General features: G+C 35.6%; 2 protein-coding genes across 9 annotated transcripts in view; one reads left to right on the top strand and one right to left on the bottom strand.

Moving 5' to 3' along the window:
- Positions 1–2,857, bottom strand: part of LOC111629982 (relaxin receptor 2-like) — a 50,133-nt gene extending 47,276 nt beyond the window's left edge. The window contains exon 1 of the mRNA XM_023373959.1: positions 2,614–2,857. Within this exon, the coding sequence (XP_023229727.1) occupies positions 2,614–2,857 (244 nt within the window). The remainder of the gene's footprint in view (positions 1–2,613) is intronic.
- LOC111629995 (platelet glycoprotein V-like) overlaps positions 1–18,721 on the top strand; it is a 129,862-nt gene that overhangs the window by 46,676 nt on the left and 64,465 nt on the right. For 4 of the 8 annotated variants that reach the window (XM_023373982.1, XM_023373984.1, XM_023373983.1 and 1 more), the window contains 2 exons: positions 8,693–8,768; positions 15,714–18,410. In XM_023373982.1, the coding sequence (XP_023229750.1) occupies positions 15,747–18,047 (2,301 nt within the window). In that variant the 5' untranslated portion in view covers positions 8,693–8,768; positions 15,714–15,746 and the 3' untranslated portion in view covers positions 18,048–18,410. Of the gene's footprint in view, positions 1–6,555; positions 6,654–8,692; positions 8,769–13,740; positions 15,012–15,713; positions 18,411–18,721 lie in introns of those variants that run through there. The other 4 variants (XR_002757439.1, XR_002757437.1, XM_023373987.1 and 1 more) reach the window with 3 other exon arrangements.

Genomic DNA, 18,721 nt, shown 5'->3' with positions numbered 1-18,721 from the left:
TAACAATTGAAAGGTTTAGAATTCATCAAAAGTGGGTTTATGGCCGGATATAGACTCCCATATACATCATAAACCCGTTAACCCTGCTACCATCCTAACCTCCTTTTTATTACTCTCTAACTGACATTCATCATCGACTCTTTTCATAGAAAATATCTCAAAGCGATTTCGTGAAATTTTGAAACAAACTTCGTCTCTAACACCGTTTCGTTAAATATCTGATATTTTCTAGACATCTATTAAAAATGTCACATCTCTCCGCGTCGATACAGCCACGATAAGATATATATATTGTCCTAGGAAATTGTTCGTCGCGCCATTCTTCCGACTGGTGGCTAATCAGATGGAAGTAACATCTAGGTTTTATCTGCTCTCCATCTTAAAAGTTAGAGAAGATTCTTTCCAGATTTTTTTTTTTTTTTTTTTTTTTTTTCCAGGCTTTGAAAGTAAGGAAAAGAAAATTATGTCCGGGGTAAATTTACTCGAGTGATATTTATCGATTAGTTTTTATCCAGAATTTTAATTTAAAATGTCATTCGAGACTATTTAAAAGGTATTTTGGGAGAATTTTCAGCCGTTTTGGGAGTTAATTTGAATATTTTTCTTTGATTTTCTACGAGGAAAAAAACGTTTGCACCTGCAGCTTTACAAGATTTTTGTTGGTAAATATTGCTTTTTTTTTTGTGCCAAATTAGAATTAATTTTAGCTTGGAATTGTTTCTACTTAAATTTCAGGACAATTGTTTATTTTATTATTAGAAAAAAAGGTAATAAAATAAGTTATAAACGTAGTTATAAAAAAAAGGAAAGAACCAGCTCTAGATAAAGAGAAAATATTTCATACACAGAATTAATGGCATAAACTGGTGTTATAAAATAAATATTTTATATTCCTAATTACATTTTTAGATATAAAAACATCGTTTTGTATCTAAATATCCCTGTTTATGTGTATATACACAATAGCTTGATAATAGCTAATGCTTTTAAGTGGAGAAATTGCTAAACACTTGAATAATAATAATAATGGAAAAATGGTAACTTTTATATATGATTACTTTATAAAGTAAATAAATTTGCCTTTATACAGACGTTACGCTATTTTATACGATAGATTCGATTAAATAGCAATTTTTATCATTATTTTAACATCGAGAGATTTCTTATACGAAACTCGAAGCTGCTACGGAGTGAGGATTCTTTTTATTTTATTAAATTAATTATAGCCTATCCGTAAATCATCTTAGTTTATCGCAAACAGAGGACTATAATTAATTTTTGAAGATCAGAACTGGCAAACAGTCGAATCTCCGTCCGAGTATAAATGTTAGAAAATTCGGAGACGATCGATAAATTTTAATAAATCTAGGAATTTCGTTTCTATTTTTAAAACTGTTGTTATTATTAACGTTTTTTCTTTTTAAAGAAACGTTTATCGCAATCGCCTTGTCCGTCTGTCCGTCTGCACGATTTACAATGCGCATATCAAAGTAGACTACTAAATTTTGATAATTTAAACCCGGAGAAATTATCTCCGATGGGTTGAAACGTAAGCCAAATTTTCTACGTGGTGTTAAATGACAGAATTATTTAACACCCAACCTTCCTTCTCGGGTGTGAATTTAATTAATTCTCAATTATCCAGGTGTACTTCTTTTAATTGTAAGTTACAATACTATAAAACAATTTGCCGCAATATTTCTCGCGGTATTATCTAATCACTCATCGGAAAGCGCCGGTAAACATTTGCAAAATCGATCTCGCAAGCATTGCAAACACGGGATTAAGAGATTTCTCTAACGTATTAAGGAAACATTCCGAGTTAGCGAGAGAAGAGATTCAATAAATAACTCGTTGATTTGCGAATCCCTGGGAAGAGAGGACTATCATTCTGTTAAGAGTCACGCTCCGTCGATTCTCCTATCCTCTCGTCACTAGGGACTAGAATCGGGGAAGTGGCCACGTCCTTTCGAAAAATTTCACCTCTATCAGACGTTTAGAAAAGAAATAAAATTGGAAAAATAACCATGCAAATTAGAGAAAATTATGTTTCCGATCGCCATCGATCACTTTTTCCCCTCCTCCTGTCAGTTGTAGTGTTATAGGGTCAATTAAGGTCGCGGTAGATGCTAATCACGCAAATAATCGCAATTCGATCGACAGTTCCGATGTCGTACTTCCATTTTAATTTGTAAAATTAGAAAAAAAATGAGTAAATTTATAAGAGAACGAATTTACAAATTCGTGTCGAACTTAATTAGATCTCAACACGCGAAATCCGTGTCTTTTTTTGCCAAATTATTGTTTTTTAACGCGTTTCGTCTCTCAAATTTATTTCTGAAAAAATGCAACTAATTTACAAGCGCCAGGAAGATAAATTCTATCTGATTTACTTGTTCGAAAAGAATTACTTTTGTTGCAAATTTCTGATCCCGCGCAAGAAAAATGGGCAAAAATTTAAATGAAATGCGTTTGGCGCTAATTAAGTCGCAGAAATCGCGTAACAACCGTTAAAACTTTCAATTGGATTCGAAAGCGAGTTGAATGGAGGATTCGGACAAGGGATGCAATTTATCAAAGCTTTTTGTTAAAGAATTCAATAGGGTAACTTACCTGCTATCAATTTATCTGACGAGGAGCAGCGGCCGAACGTTAATAAGAGTGCAACAACTCTCAGCCACATAACTGGAGAGCTACGAATGAACAGCCAACCGACTGGCAGACCATAGTCAATCCGCTTCCCACCAATAGGAGAAAAGCGCGCGCATGCACTAACACCCCGTCTTTCGCTTCTTTCTAACACTTTTATTAATTGAGGCGTCGCTTCTGTCGTCGAGTGTATATTTCCCGATTCCATTTTCGTTTCTTTTATTATTTTATTTTTTAAATTTTCTTACGCTTTGTCTAACGCCATTTTTTTCCAGGCTGGAGGAAAATTCTGCTGCTAGTCTTCTCCCAGCCGTTTGTCACTCGAAAGAGGTCAGGCAGTAAAAGTGGGACTAGCCGAAAACGGGCGGTTATTACGGTTCCAGTTAGTTTCACCTAATCTATGTAGAAAATATAGAAAAAGTTGCGGGTCATCAGAGACGGGTGCAACGTCCACGGTTGCTGTGTCTTCTCGAACGATAACCCTATGTTTGTATGTTCAGAAAAAAAACTTGGCTTTTTTTCAGCTGAAATATCTTTAAAAATCGATGCATTCGTAAAGGTTTTCCCCCCTCTATTAGAATTAATATAAAAGACGAGAGAACACATCCGTGCTATCTTATAGAATTATTGGAAATCGTACGAAAATTCGTCATTCGTGCACGTCGGTTAAGGAATAAAAGTTTCGTCACCTTTAGATTGATAAATAAAAATGCTAATTAAATAAATATATATATATATTTTTCTCTTTTTCTGGAAGCGAACGGTCAGATAAGGTGTTAATGATCGAATCAATCGCAGGAAAAGATAATAATAAAGAAAAGTGGCCGTTGATAAACCGTAGTAAAGAATCGTCTCTTGCCTTTTCCTCCTCCCTCCATTACTTCGGGTCAACGGCGTTACAACATCCATCCGTTCCTATGGTAACCAACGGTATCACATGACGAACCCTCCGACTGACTGAGTAATGGACGCCATTTATTGTAGATTGATGCTTTTCGCCAATTATCCAGCGGAGGTTCATCGGCTTTGGTTTCTCTTCCCTTTATAAATCCAATATGGCTCCCTTCCTTCTTAAAAAAAATTTAAAAAATTAATACTTTCACCCCTACTGTTTTCGTTGAAAGCTACTCAACAGATGTTAAAAATAAACAAACCTGGATTTCGGGGTTAGAACTGTCACGGGTTCTAGCAATTGTGCAGTTTATAACGCGATTTTTCCAGCTAGAAAAGTTTATTAATTGCTGGCGCGTTGCAAACGTCAAAAATAACTTTTCGACATTGAATACTCGAGTAAGGCGATAAAAATTCCAAAACATTAACGTCAACGCATTACATGGAGGATGTCCAAGTCCGGATTTATGTCGTAAAATTATGCCGAAAGGTTTGCGTATTCTCGATTAATAATTCACGAATCGATTCCGACGACCGAAAAAAAGGAAGAGCAATTTAAAAAATCGGAGAAAGAATTGTCATCCGATGGCTCCGGAGTGGAAATAACATTATCTCAACATGCATCAACAACTAGTCATCGAGCAATGAGGCGTTTGGAATCCATTATGAGTCGTAGGCAAAGTACCACTTTCAATTGGCCAAGCGGTAATGACGACTTCTCGAAATTAATCGGTGGAACCATTGTTCGAATGGCCGGTGGGCGTACATAATTGTCAAAGGAAGAATCGTAAAGTCGAATGTATAAATATAATTTAAACATAAGACATTTAAACCAGATAGATTTTCCTAATTAGTCTGGTCGTCTCGCGCATCTTCCGGGCCCACACTAGTAAACCAGTTACCAATTGCCCGTTTTCTGAACATTTTGCTTTCGTCATTTATGAGTAATCGCGTTTTTAAGAGGCTCGACACGAGAAAAAATATATATACGGAGCGAAGACGTCGTTAGCTACAGTTATGGTCATATAACGTTACCTTCGATGAAATATAGAGGAACGGATGCCGGTTGATTGTCCATCAAAGAGTAATGGACGAATGCCCTGTCGTAGCTGAGGGGTCGTGACCCGCACTCCTCTTTACTAGTCATAACCGATCGTGAGTGTGTGTGTGTGCCATTTGTTTTTGTCACTTCCGATGATACTTTCTTGTTTACGACGACTTAAAACATATTTAACCCAAAATGTTCTTGTTTATTTAATGGTTATTTTTGGTATAAATAAACATTTCGATTCGCTATTTCTCAGATTATTGCCATATTTATGCGCTCTTTTTCTGCTCTCTCGCAGTTAATGACCGAATATCCCAACTCCCGAGAGACAGAAAGGATTACCGAAGTCGTCGACTAAATCATCAATTTTTTAAAATGCTTTGTTCGTTTTAACTGATATTTTATGCTAATTTAGTGTGTACTCTAGATTTAAAAATGCCACGATGTAAATATACAAGTATGACGTGTTTGTTCATTTGGGTTTTATCGAATTTCGCGGGGATAAGTATTGTAGTTTACAATGGTCCTACTCCGAATCCAACGAGTACCGAGCATCAATGTAAGATAAATTCGTAATTGTCCGAAGGACTGCGGTGTTAATTTTGTATATTTAATCTATTATAACGATGTATTTTGTTTCATTACGAGAGAATGCGTGCGTAAAATTTGACTCTCCTCTACAATACTTTGTACTTAAACTTTGTTTTAATGCATTCGAAACTCTTAAATTTTTTCGTGGGTAAAGTAAAATATCGTTTGTGTATTTTATAGTACAAGGCCGTAAAACGTCTTTAAAAACCTATTCAAAACTGTAAAATTTACGCCGAAACGGGCGCTGTTTTCGAACAAAATAAGATAACAAATTTACGAAAATCGGAATAGAATCCGAAGCCGTTACGATTTGAAATATAGAAGACATCTAAAGTGATGTATACAATCGTTTTTCAACGCTTCGTCTTTCTTTTTTAAATGTTAAGCACTCGTTTGCGTGTTGGGATAGCAACACGTATTCTTAAATTGTTCCCGCGGATTCATACATCTATAAATAAAATTTCCGCTACAAAAGAAGAACTTTCAGATTTGGTGAATTGAAATAGATCGTAAAGATGAAGGATAGACATACGGACGAACGAAAGCAGAGAAAATTTTTCTTTAAAGAATACGCTCGAAAGAGAAAAATGGGCGATATAAATTATTATAGATCGACAGAGAGAATTCAATTTACTCTCTTTAAATATTTATAGCTTTTTTTTTAAAGTTTTTTAATTGAAATTTGTTAGAGAAGTGTTCCTCGACCATCATTCATTACCACTCGACGATTAGCCGTTAGAGAATTGTAGATTTTTAATATAATTTTATTGGAAACACAAGATAATTGGATAAAATCGCGACGGCTCTTAATCGGGTTGTTGTTATTCCGAAAATATAAAACGAATCCTCGGCGGAAGTTGCAGGCAATCCCGTTTATCGACTTCCTCTTATCTGCATAACGTTTGTTAAGACCTATTAGACATCGGAGATTTTCCAAGGGGGTGGCTTCTTCGGAGGTGAAATAACCTTCGGACCAAACGTAGAGTCGTTTCTTCTCGTTAAATGTATCGGCGATTGATTTATCGCCGCGATAGCGAAGTAAGTTGCCCAACTTTCTAAGCCCTCCGTTCGCAAGAGACGAATAAAAATCACGAAATGGCGCCATTTTGCAACTTTTTTCTTTTGCGAAGTTGTCCGTAAATTTATTAAATCCGTACTTTCTGGTTTAATAAAATTCTACGATCATTCTTACTTAAAATAATCATTTTTTTAATTATAATTATTTTTAAATGATTTAAAAAAAATTTTTTTTCCTTTTTTTACTTGTCGAATTTCTCTTTTTAAAATAAAATTATTTACGCGTAATTTATTCCTTAATTAATTGTAACAACGATTTTTCGAATTCAAATGTACTGTACTTTTACTCAATTTGTCGAATAGAATAAGACGTCGACCAATCAAATGGGATTACCGTTCGAAGTGTCGATTCGTGCCCTCCGATTGGATAGACAAGAATTCAAAAGCATTTAAACGAGTAAATATTTTCTTACCGGTTAAAGGGAAGATTCGAGATATTTAAACGACCGACTAATTTCAAACTGAATATTTTAGCACAGACTGCGCGTAGTAACTAATATATGTCGATATAACAATGTTTAAATGTAAACGAGTTATTTACGTTTATTTAAAATACTATTGGCTACCTGAAGAAATTATTCGAGACTTTTAAAGGTCGTACGTTGATATTTCTTAAAATTACGTTGGCAAATATTTAGATCCGTAATCAGACGACGGTGGTGTTAAGTGAAAGAGCGATTGCCACGTAACCGTTGAACGAAACTCGGCAGTGACCGAGTGAATTCGAGTGACCGTGTCTACTAGAATAGTCCGTGTTCGTATCTCACCAATCGCACGGAGCTTCTAGGTGCTTCTCTTAATAATCTCGACTCGTAAAAAGTTTGGCATTCGAAAGTAGTAGAGCTATAAATTTTTCTATTCTTTTCCTTCCGCAGCATAAAACAATTAATACCGACCGTTGATTCCCACCTTCTTAATATTTTTATTCACATATATCCTAACACAAAATATTAAATTACCCTCTAAGGATAATCATTTATCAAATGCTACATTTTATCTTTCTACTTATATAAAATGTAGCATAAGTTGTTAAGCAGATTATTAGGCTTTACCCGTTCGAGTTAGAAAACGAAGGCAAAAACGTTGCTAAGAATTTTTCAACCAAATTTTAACGTAAGCTAAGCGAAAAATCCAGCAACGAGTTGCTTAACTTTCCCGGCAACATTTGGTGGCGTCATCTGTTATGACATTTTGTTTTAAAAACTTTTTATCTTTCTAACTATTATAAAATGGCAAAAACCTTAATTTTGAGGGCAGGGATGAGTTTTATAAAAAATTATAAATACTAATAACGAGTAAAATCGTCCTTAAGTCCGACCATACAGGAGATCTCCTTTATCTCCCCACCCCATCTATCTTTAATCTCCAAAATTTAATAGCATCAAACCCCAAAATACACAAACCTCCCGCAAAATTTCAGAAATTTTCGACAAAAAGCGCAGGAGTTATTACGCTTCACAGAGAGAATAAAATCGTGCCTCGCACACACTAACATCCATTTATATAGAAATTACCCCCGAATTTGTTCGCATTTCTCGGCGTTTCAAGGTCCCGAGTCTAAAAATGTATTAATAAAAATCTCGGGGGCATTTTTGACCGATCGCCATACTTTCCTTTTTGTTTTATATATATCAGCCGGGAAAGTAAAAATTTATTTTAAAAAATCTCGATTTTTTAAGCGTAACTTTAGTCATCGAAATTTTATGACGAGCCTTCCCGTGCGACGATTATAAAAACCGTTGTCCCACTTTATCTGCCATCTTTTCCAAAATATATTTTTAAAAAGATATTCCAATATTAAATCTTAAATACGTGGAAAACGATAAGAGATATCTGAACACTTGGAGCAGAAAACTCACAATGGAACCATTTTACTCGCCAAAGTCGATACAGTTAAACTCTCAATCGCTGTGTTATAATATATGTATAACTAATAATTGGGCTGCAATTTGAAAAACTGTAGATCTATAAATTCCCGCTGTCGTCCGTCCGTTTGTCTGTCTGTCTGTCCTAAATCTCGAGAACAGAATTAGATAGATAAAAGACGAGATCCGATATGGAAAGGAGCAGGAAGCCCCAATTAACTATATATCGGCTCTCGTATTATATCCCGATATTTAGGCGATCTTTTGGTGATGTATATATATCGGCTACTGATGCAAATCGGAAGTTATATTGCTTCAATTCAAAAATTTTCCCTCGAAAGTTGTTAGATAGATGACTGGCACAACTCTATTGTTAAAGGAAAAGTATAACGTACAGGGGCAAGCCAATACTAATTTGAGGTGGAGAACATATATTTTAAATTAGATAAATTAAAGATATGATTAAAATTGCAGTCAGGCATTGCGACCATGTCACAATAAATAATTGTTTAGTGATTTATAAATATTTACGGAAAATTCTGTATTATTAACCTATTATTTATATTTACAGGCTAGCATGGCGGGCCCTTTAAATCCTTACGCACAGCGAGTGTTGGATTGAATAATGCCTGCTTTTACGTTATTAGGTAAGTCCGTGTCTTTATTTTTATATATTTTACTTAAAGTTATTGGAAATCTTCGCGAAGGAGCTCGGAATCCACCAGCAAATGGACGGAATAAGTCCGAGTTAAAGGCTTACTTATGAGATTAAAAAGTCGAGTAAACAATTCCATTTGTTGCCATTTCCTACCTCGGATTAAACACAACGTCTACCTAACGCTAATTATGAAGTACGTAGGGAATTTTTTTACAAAAATTCGCCCACGTTCCGTACCTAACCTAATTTTTTGGCATTCTTCCGACTTAATTAAGATTACACAATCAAAGTAAACACGGAACCTGTCAAGACTTCCTCGTGTACTCGTGCATTATAATACGACTCGAATATTCTAGCTTGTGTTACGCTGTGAAATTTAATAAGTGTTTTCTGTCGGTCACGCTCTTATTTTTCTTTTTTTTAATACCAGTTCTGATTGAGTTGTTTTGATTGGATTCGTCTGTCCTTCGTTCTCTATACTTCGGTAACTGTTTGCTAATTAAAAATATATGGCTCGGTTCCGTGCGAAATACCACGTCTCAGACAATACGGTTTGATGCCTACGCGACGCGACGCGACGTCGAACGCGAACGGTTTGGCGCGGGACACGAAATTAGCGCATAAAAAAAAAACTTTTAAAAATGACAGAAATAAATTAATTGTAATTGTGCGAACTTATACAATGTAACGTCTGAGTGTTAATAACTTACTGTTGTGTATTACGAGCAAGTATTAATAATGACGATTGGAAAATTAAGCGACGCGCCGCGACGAGGTGTCGCGACACGGCGGCGCGCCGTTCAGCCTTTGAATTATTATTGATATCGTCGTCGTTTATCGCGGGATAGCGCGTCACCACGTCGCGCTGCGCACGCGATAAACATCTTTAAATAACAAATGGAATACAATTTAAAATAATAATTAATTCGATGGAAAAACAAGAAGGAAAACAATAAACTTTGTCCAATTTCTTAATTACTTTCCTGGCTCTGTTATATATAACAGAGGGAAAGTATGACGATCGGTCAAAAAATGACCTCCCTAAGATTTTTACATGTTTGGACTGGGGGGATCTCGAAACGTCGAGTAGTGAAAAAAACATTTGGGAGAGTTTTTGTATGTATGGATATTTGGTATGTGTGGGAGGGACGATTTTGTTCATTCTGTTTGAAGCTTAATAACTCCCGTGCTTTTTGTCGAAAATTTCAGAAATTTTGTAGAGAGGTTTGTGTATTAGGAGGTTTGATATTATTAAATTTTAGTGGTTAAAAGTCGACGGGGTGGGGAGATAAAGGAGGTCGTGTGTCGTGTGACTTAATGACGATTTTACTCGTAATTAACATTTACCACTTTTTATAAAGCCCGTACCTATCTTCAAATTTAAACTTTTCTTCCATTTTACAGCAATTAAAAATATAACAAGTTTTTAAATAAAATATCGTAACAGATGACGCCATACGCAGTTTTAAATGCTGCTTGGAAAGTTAAACAACTCGTTGCTGGAATATTTTTGCGATTTGTAATTTTCCTAATATAAAATTGTATACGGAAATTTATTTCCTGTTTGTTATTTTACGTTTCGACCGATTCCTAAACGACAAAAACATTTAAACTTTCTTTTTAATGGCAAATTGGATTACTCGATGCGGAATAATTCGAAGAAAGAGTAAATAAATGGCGAAAGTGCACAACATTTTTTGGGTGGAGTCGTGTCGCTAGATAAAGTGTAGAGAAGTATCGAAATGTACCGTGTTATTTTTATGTACGAGACGGCTCCATTTCTCTTGTAACCTTGTTCCTACACGACGTCAATTTTGTCCGGCAAGAAAACCATTTTAAAATATAATTTAATTAATATCGCGTCTTATCGACTGCGGATGCCGTAATAAATAAATAAATTGCTAAACAATAACTTTCTCCGGGAGTTTCCGAAATGACAAAGGCTTGCGAAACGGAATTAGAAATCAAATTTATGATTTAAATGTATATATATTTGGTCTAAAAATAACGACCCTTATTTAATCGGACTCGCCACGTAAATATACTGACTAAAATAATTATTCTTGTTTAACATACGGAAAAATATTTACTGTATGATTCTTTATAAATGTTGCCACCCCCGCGTGGAGGGTGCCTTAATTTTTTATTGTTTTTTTTAAATAATTGTTTCTACTTTTATCGTACCTTCTTGTCAGAAAGATTAAGTCTTCTACTCTTTAATTTGTTTATCTTTAAACTTTTTTTGGTGTCGACCCGTCCTAAAATAGACGTAACTTGCGCTAGAGTAGTGATTGAAGGTATTGATTTTTTAAAAATAATTCTCCTGTCTTCTACGGAATTTTGTACTTTAATCTGTTAATTTTAGGACGGTGAGACCCTTTCGCGGTTTGTCGCCGAGATAATTCTTGGTTGAGAAGTTACTTCTGCTAGATTAAAAAATTCGGCATTTGCATGGCAGAGGTACTGTACACCATACTGATTTGTGAGTAAAAACACCCTAATAAACATGTTCGAAAAGTCGATCGTTTCCCAGATATTAACTGTTTTGTACAGTACGTTAGTGTCGTGACTGATTTACCGTATTGGCTTCTAGGCTGGATTCGCGCGAGAATAATCTTGCCAAATCTTTAACCCGATATTTACAGGTGTTTCACGTGTTCTCCCTCCATTTCTATGCGGTCTTGGCATCTTCTTGCGGAGTCGCGAACACTGTCGAAAAATTCCGGGTCCTTTTCGCATCATTTATCTCGGAAACGGTCGAGTTTCTCACCAGTTTACTAGTGTTTTTACTCGGTATGGTGTAGCTCTCTATTTACCATAGATATGCCGAATGTTTTTTAACACTCTCGTATGAACTTAACACTATTTCCCTCTGTCGTTCGTCCGTCTGTCTGTCTTTCCTTAAGCTCGAGGAAAAAGTTAGATAAATAAGAGACGAGACTCTGTATGGAAAGTTTAGGGGCAGGAGGCCCCAATTAACTATATAATAACTATTGATGCAAATCGAAAATTACATTATTTCAATTGAAAAATTTTCCCCCGAAAGGTGTTAGATAGATGACCGGCACGACTCTATTGTTATCAGGAAAAATACGTTGTACACGAGCAAACCAGTAGAGGAGAAGGTAGTATTATGGAACCCCATTTTCATTATAGTGAATTGTAAACAAGGTATCATGACTACATCCAAATTTTTTGTACGAAAAGTACTGGTAACTATTAAACTAGATGCTCCTAATTTGATTTTTCGCTAGTGTAACTATAAGTATGGTTTTTGAAGGCTTCTGTACAAAAAGTCCGAAAGTAGGCTCAGGGAAAACCGGGTGGTAATACGGAACCTTAATGTATGTTTTCAAAAAATGCTTTAATGTATCCAAAAACAAATAGGAAAGTACAAAGAATGTTAAATAATTACAAAATTATTTACTCCAATGTATTTTATCGCAAAAATGCTTTTATAATAGAAAAATATGGTCTCCATCGACAATATGTATTTCAGCAGCTCTTTTTCGATATTCTCGGGAAGAATTGACTTTCTACCTAGTGTCTTTTTCACAAATTTCTCCGGACGAATGTCCGCTCGCAAAGAGAGAGTTTGGAGGAATCGAGTTCCATATTACTGTAAAAGTACCAATGGGGTCAGTATTTCGCGCATCGCCATCTCGAATTAAATTATGTCTGTAGAGACCAAAATTTAAAAAAGTGAACATCGCACAGATTAATATGTACTCCTAAGTCTCTGGAACGGAATACGTGCACCGGTGAACCTACAACTATACGATTTATATTTTAAAAATAATTAAATTCGCTTAGCATTCAAAACTTTCGAATTTCGAAAAACACAAATATGCCGATTCACTACGGACAACCCTTTAACTGAAGTAAAACGGGTTTTCCCTTCGCTACGGATGTCTGCCTAGTGCAGTTCGGCCACAATCCGCTGCAGTTCGCCTTTATTATCAATTTGAAGTGGCAGGGTTCCATAATACCACCTTTTCCTCCACTAATTTGAGGCGGAGAGCATATATTTTAAATTAAATAAATTAAAAGTATGGTTAAAAATTGCTACTCGGTATTGTGACCGCGTCACAGTAAATAATTAATTGTTCGATTTTTTAAAAGTTTTATAATAAAATATTATTGCATACTTTTCTGGTGGATGTTACCGTATTTCAAAGATTACTGTGCGCAACATTAGCGTAATATAAGTATACTTCTGTAAGTTTTCTTTTGTTTCGTTTATCCTTTCTTCTGTACTGTACATACAGTACACTTTACGATACAATATGCAACGTTACGTACTGTATAACCTATCATACAGGCTTTTTTTATTTACAGTGTTGATTGTTATTTTCGACTAACGGTGCGTTTTGGGAACGTAACCCATTGTAAGTCAAGGAGAAGCTGTATATGCTCGGTGTTCGGTATACGATTCGTCGGCGATGTCACTAAATCGTGGACTTCCTACAATCGTATTAACGTTCAGTTTAAGTTAGTTGGCTTAAGCGCTGTACTTTGAAATCTTATTTGTAAAACTACGAAAGATTTCGTATATTACAAGTAATGTAATAATAGATATTTCCTTTCGTTATTTCCAAATTCTTCTAGTATTTTTCTTACCATTTATTAAATTAATCTTAAGTAGACAAACACCGAACAACTATTATCTTATCGATTGTCCTATCGAAAACTTAAAACGTAAATTATTTTAACTCGGTAGACTGTTCTGTTATCAAAGAAGGGCCACTAAAGTTAGTTTTGCAATTTTATCTACACCGGAAACGTTCGTTTCTTGCCGTTACTACCATCTGGTGGATAGAACTAACACTAAAGGGTAATAACGAAAACATTTCTCCACATTTACCGAATGTGTAACACGATATAAAATGACGAATTTGAATTTCTTTATAAATATTTCGGAAAATTCTGTTGTATTCTAAATTTCGTTTATGATTGCCTTTTGAAATCACAAAACTTCTAATATTAACTGATATCAAATTCTCTGGAATTTTAAAATAATTGTTTGAAAGAAATAACATCGATGTCATTATATGATTCTAAGAAACACTTCGTACGACGGATAGAAACATTTTCAAACAGCGATCAAAAATATTATTCGATTTACAATCTTTAGAATCCCAGAGTCCGTATCAAGTTTTTTAATGGTCCAAAATAGAATCCAAGTTCCAAATCCCCGGGTAGACACGGTACGGATAAACGTGTCGTGTATACAAAGTACTCGTATAAACACTCTTTCTGCCGCCTTTTACGTCCTTTTTATAAAATAAACAAAATGTTTTTTTACAAAATGAGTAAATGCCACAAGTGGAGCGATGGAAAGATCCGCTTAATTTATTTGAAAGCGACAGGAATAAATCCTAAATTACCAGCAAATTAAAGTGTTTTCGTCTTCTAAGCCGAACGTAAACAAGTTAACTGCTTGGCTTTAGAAGCCATCTTTCTATACCTAATTGTTCCTATACTCCAATTTCTATAGACACTCGTTCGACTCCATTCTTTTCAACAGGGCTTATAATTGTTTTAAAACTAATTAACGGTTGGCTATCTTCCTAACTGCCGTCGAGATTGGCATCGTTACGCTGTAATTACACCGCTTTGCCCTCACTTAAGGTGTTTACGTACGAAATGCATTTTAAATGATTGGTAAGCAGTTTCTGCGGCATTCCGTAGAATTTCCACCATTTTATTTATAATCTCGCGACATCCGACGAGATTGATTAATGTATTCGAACTCGCTGACGTAAAGGAAGTTCGACTTAGCTACTTGTCAGCAACTTCGTGTCGAACTAAGTTGCTGACGTGCGGTGCGAAATTCGTTGGCGTCGAATTAGAATTTAAAATAAATTTACCTAATTTTAAATCGTCATTAATTTTACTTTTCACGTCCGATACCTCGTCGTAGCTTACACAATAAACCAGCGCTTCCGTTCCGTAACCACCGCCGTTTGTTAAAACGTTAAACAAATTCGAAAATAATATAATTAATTAACAAAAAAATATTCTTCCCACTTTTTTGTGCACTAGGAAAAACTTATTTAGAATATTTTCGTATTCGATTCGAATGATGTAACGGCTCGGATAGTATTCCCGATGAGTCACGAGTGACGTCACGTCTTAATTTTTCATTCGTACGGACGATATATTTCGTAGTTCCAGCAACGTACAGCAATATTGCTCATCGTTAATTAATGGCTTTTATTGCTTAATTTATGTAAGTACGTTGCGCTTTTTAGTCTAAATTGTGGATCGTAAGTGTTTTTTTCGTCCCTAATGTAAATTGTATCTACGTGTTTTAACAGTAAATGAGTTGCTTCTCTCGTATTCCCGTTTTTCGTGACTTTGTGAATTGCAATTTACCTTTTACTTACTTTTAAAAGTGATATATAAATGCCTTTTTTTCATTTTTAAGATTACTAATGTTTTGAGATTCTAACAAACCGCTAATTTCGCGTAAGTTTATTAATAAATTGCTTATTCTTATTTATGTGGGAAAGAATCAAAGATTCCATTTGTAAAAATCAAAATAAAAAGTTTACATTTAGCGAATTATTTGATTCGTAACCGGATCTTCGGGATAGAAACTATTCGGTTTTTTGACGCAGAGGAAACGAAAGGTGGACGTGACGTGCCGAGTCATTATTACAGGAAAGGGTGTGTTTTTTCTTGCTTTGCAGTGTTACAAATTCATTTGTTGATAAATAAGTGTGTTCTGACGTCATGTAATGATGCGTTAAGAGGGTATTAAAAGTAAAAATTCGTAGAAAATACGCGTAGGCGAGTGAAATTCTTCCAACTGTTTAGAATCGTTTGTTCATTAAAGCGTTAAGTTTATATTATTTTGTGCCGATTTGACAAATCGTAAATTAAAGTTAATAAATCTCTTTTTTCCTTGCAAAAATATCGAATTCGGAAGAAGAAAGGCGAGATATGTACTCGAATATTCGACATGTTGCGGAAGTCGATTTCGTTCGTACTTTGGTGTTTGACATGGGTGAGAGCGACTCCCTGTCCCAAGGATAAATGTAGTGTTTACGAAGATACAAACGGCATAAGAGGAAATTGTTTCGAATTTAAGTTGAATTTCACCATTTCTTTAGACAACGACGTAAGGATTAAGTGTTTTCGAAACGACGTTTCCAGCATACTGGACTGCTTCTCTCAAGTGACAGTTTCGTCGTATCGCATTACGTCTTGCGGTGTGAATTATTTTCAGAAGAGAAGGGACACCACGCGAGTCGAAATTACGGAATCTCAAATTTCTACGAATTTTCTAAGGAATCTTAAATCTCTTCGTTATCTCTCCGTAACGGGATCCGAATTTAGGAACCTAACAGAAAATGCTCTGCACGGTTTATCTTTGCTTCACTTGAAGATTATAAATTGCTCGTTGGAGTTCGTCTTTCCGAAATTTTTCGCTTTGCCGTCTTTATTAACGTTACAACTGTCGGATAATCCGTTAAAAAGTATCCCAAACGACGCTTTCCTCCGTCTATTTCTATTAAGATATTTATATCTCAACGATAATCTATTAGAAGAAATTTCGCCGGATTGCTTTCGTGACTTGGTTTCCTTAGAAGAATTGAATCTATCGAACAATCGCATTTCTCGGATCCACGTCGACGTCTTTGGTAATCTCCGAAAAATAAAGAAAATATGGCTGAAAAACAATTTGTTGTTTAACTTGCCGACGAAACTGGAATTGCCGAACGATAGAAGTCTAACCTATCTCGACCTTAGCGGAAACAGAAATCTGAAGAACGTCCCCGATGGGTTGGGAGAAGAGGCGAAGCATCTCGAAGAATTATATTTAAGTGATTGCAATTTAACGGAAGTTCCTCTTCGGTTGATACAAGAAAGCGTCAAACTAGAACGATTGAGCCTGGCTGGTAATTCGCTAGAAGAATTGCCGAACGACATATTTCGAGATAGCCATTTCCTGCAATGGATAGATTTAAGTAGCAATCGCTTGCAAAATCTTCCCGATTCCCTCTTCGAAGAAGCACACAAATTGGAAGAGATTCGTCTGGATTTCAATCGCTTCGAAAACGTGCCCGAAACTGCCATCGTTTATCTCTCGCAGCTCAAACTGTTGAATCTCAGTTACAACGCCATCCGCAGTCTACCTCCAAACTCGCTGTTATCTCGACTAATTCACTTGGAAACTCTGGACCTTTCTCACAATCGTCTAGAAAACTCCTCCTTCGATTTTCGTTCGGGTTACAAAGAGCTAAAATTTCTGAATTTGTCGCATAATTTGCTGACGAAGTTGCCCACGGTTTTCCCCAGTTTCCGAGAAGAGCTCGAGACCATGAACTTGGATCGTAATCGCATTGCAAATTTAGTCATTCCGTCCATGGTTCCCTACGGCGTGGTTTATTCAATTCGTTACAACGAGATAAAATTTATCGGTATCGACAGGCTTAAATATTTCGAAGTCACCCAAATGATGATGAATATAGAATTTTTGGGTAGGAGAGTGGATCCTCCCGCCTATTTCCTTGGAGGAAACAAGCTGGTCTGCGATTGTTTTCTGAGGGATTTCTTCGAATTTTTAAAAGACGATCGAAAATATTCCGTAGAATTAATGGACATGGAAGCGACCAAGTGCCACGCCCCGGTTAAAATGAAGAACTTGGACTTTTACAAAATTTCCAAGAACGATTTGATATGCGAAGTGAACTCTAGTTGTCCGTCCGGATGTCGGTGCTTTTTTTACTCTCCGGAACACGGAATATACGTAAATTGCAGCCACTCGGACCTTATACAATCACCCATATATTTCCCCGGAAATACCTCGGTCATAAATTTAAGTTATAATACTCTGCAGTATTTCAATTTGAACAATTTGCAGCCGCGTGTTCTCGATACCCTAAGAGAACTCGACCTCAGCCACAACTCTCTAGTCGCCATGAACGGAGATTTCGGAAAGAGTAGAATTTCGAGGCTGGATCTCAGAAGTAATTCATTCAAAACGCCTCCGAAGGGACTGAACAATATATCCGTGTATTTTGGAAATAATCCGTTAAAGTGCCATTGCCGTAACCTGCTCTTGAAAGAATGGATAAGTGAAACTACGTTGGACGATATGGACGACGTCACTTGTATCAGGGAGAATCGATATTATCGTGTCTATGACGTACTCGATGTTGACATATGTATCACGAATGGCGGCATTAAAAGTCAAAATACAATTATAATTTTCTTAATATTGTATTATCCTTTGGTGTTTAAAAACCAAAGGATATAAGAGACCACGTCCACTTTTTGATCCTCGGTTTATTATATGATCTCGGATGTTGTATGTAATTTATCTTTCGCGAATAATATGAAAAAATTACTAATTTATATTTATATTAATAAATAAATTTTGATTCGAAATTCTGTTGTTTTCAATTCGCATTTCGCAGCTTCCTTTTCTAAGACCGTTTGTTTTTTTGGGCTACAATTTGAAAAAATTGTTGACCTATAAATTCCCACTGTCGTCAGACCTTTTGTCCTTCCTTAATCTCGAGAACGGAGTTAGATAGATGAAATACGAGACCAGATGTGAAACCATAGAGGCAGGAGGTCCCGATTAACTGTATAAAACCTTCCAATTTAAATCGAAAGTTACGTTATTTTAATTCAAAAATTTTTCTCCGAAAGGTGTTAGATAGATGACCGGCACGACTCTATTGTTAAAGGAAAAGTATGATGTACAGGGGCAAGCTAACACTAATTTGAGGCGGAGAGCATATATTTTAAAGTAAATAAACTAAAAGTATGATTAAAAATTGCAGCTCGGCATTGGACCACGTCGTTCTTATTTTTTAAAATAAAATTTAAATTGATTTTCAAGACTAATGAAATTCTTACGTAGTAACTTACAAAATTTAATTAACAAGAAAAGAAATTTCTTCCGTTAGTCTCCGTTATAATGAA

Source organism: Centruroides sculpturatus, unplaced genomic scaffold (genome assembly GCF_000671375.1).
Source record: "Centruroides sculpturatus isolate CEXI.00-Female unplaced genomic scaffold, Cexi_2.0 scaffold656, whole genome shotgun sequence".
In the NCBI taxonomy this organism is placed as follows: Eukaryota; Metazoa; Arthropoda; class Arachnida; order Scorpiones; family Buthidae; genus Centruroides; species Centruroides sculpturatus.
Note: the sequence above shows the minus strand (reverse complement) of the source record. Positions and strands in the feature narration are given on the sequence as shown.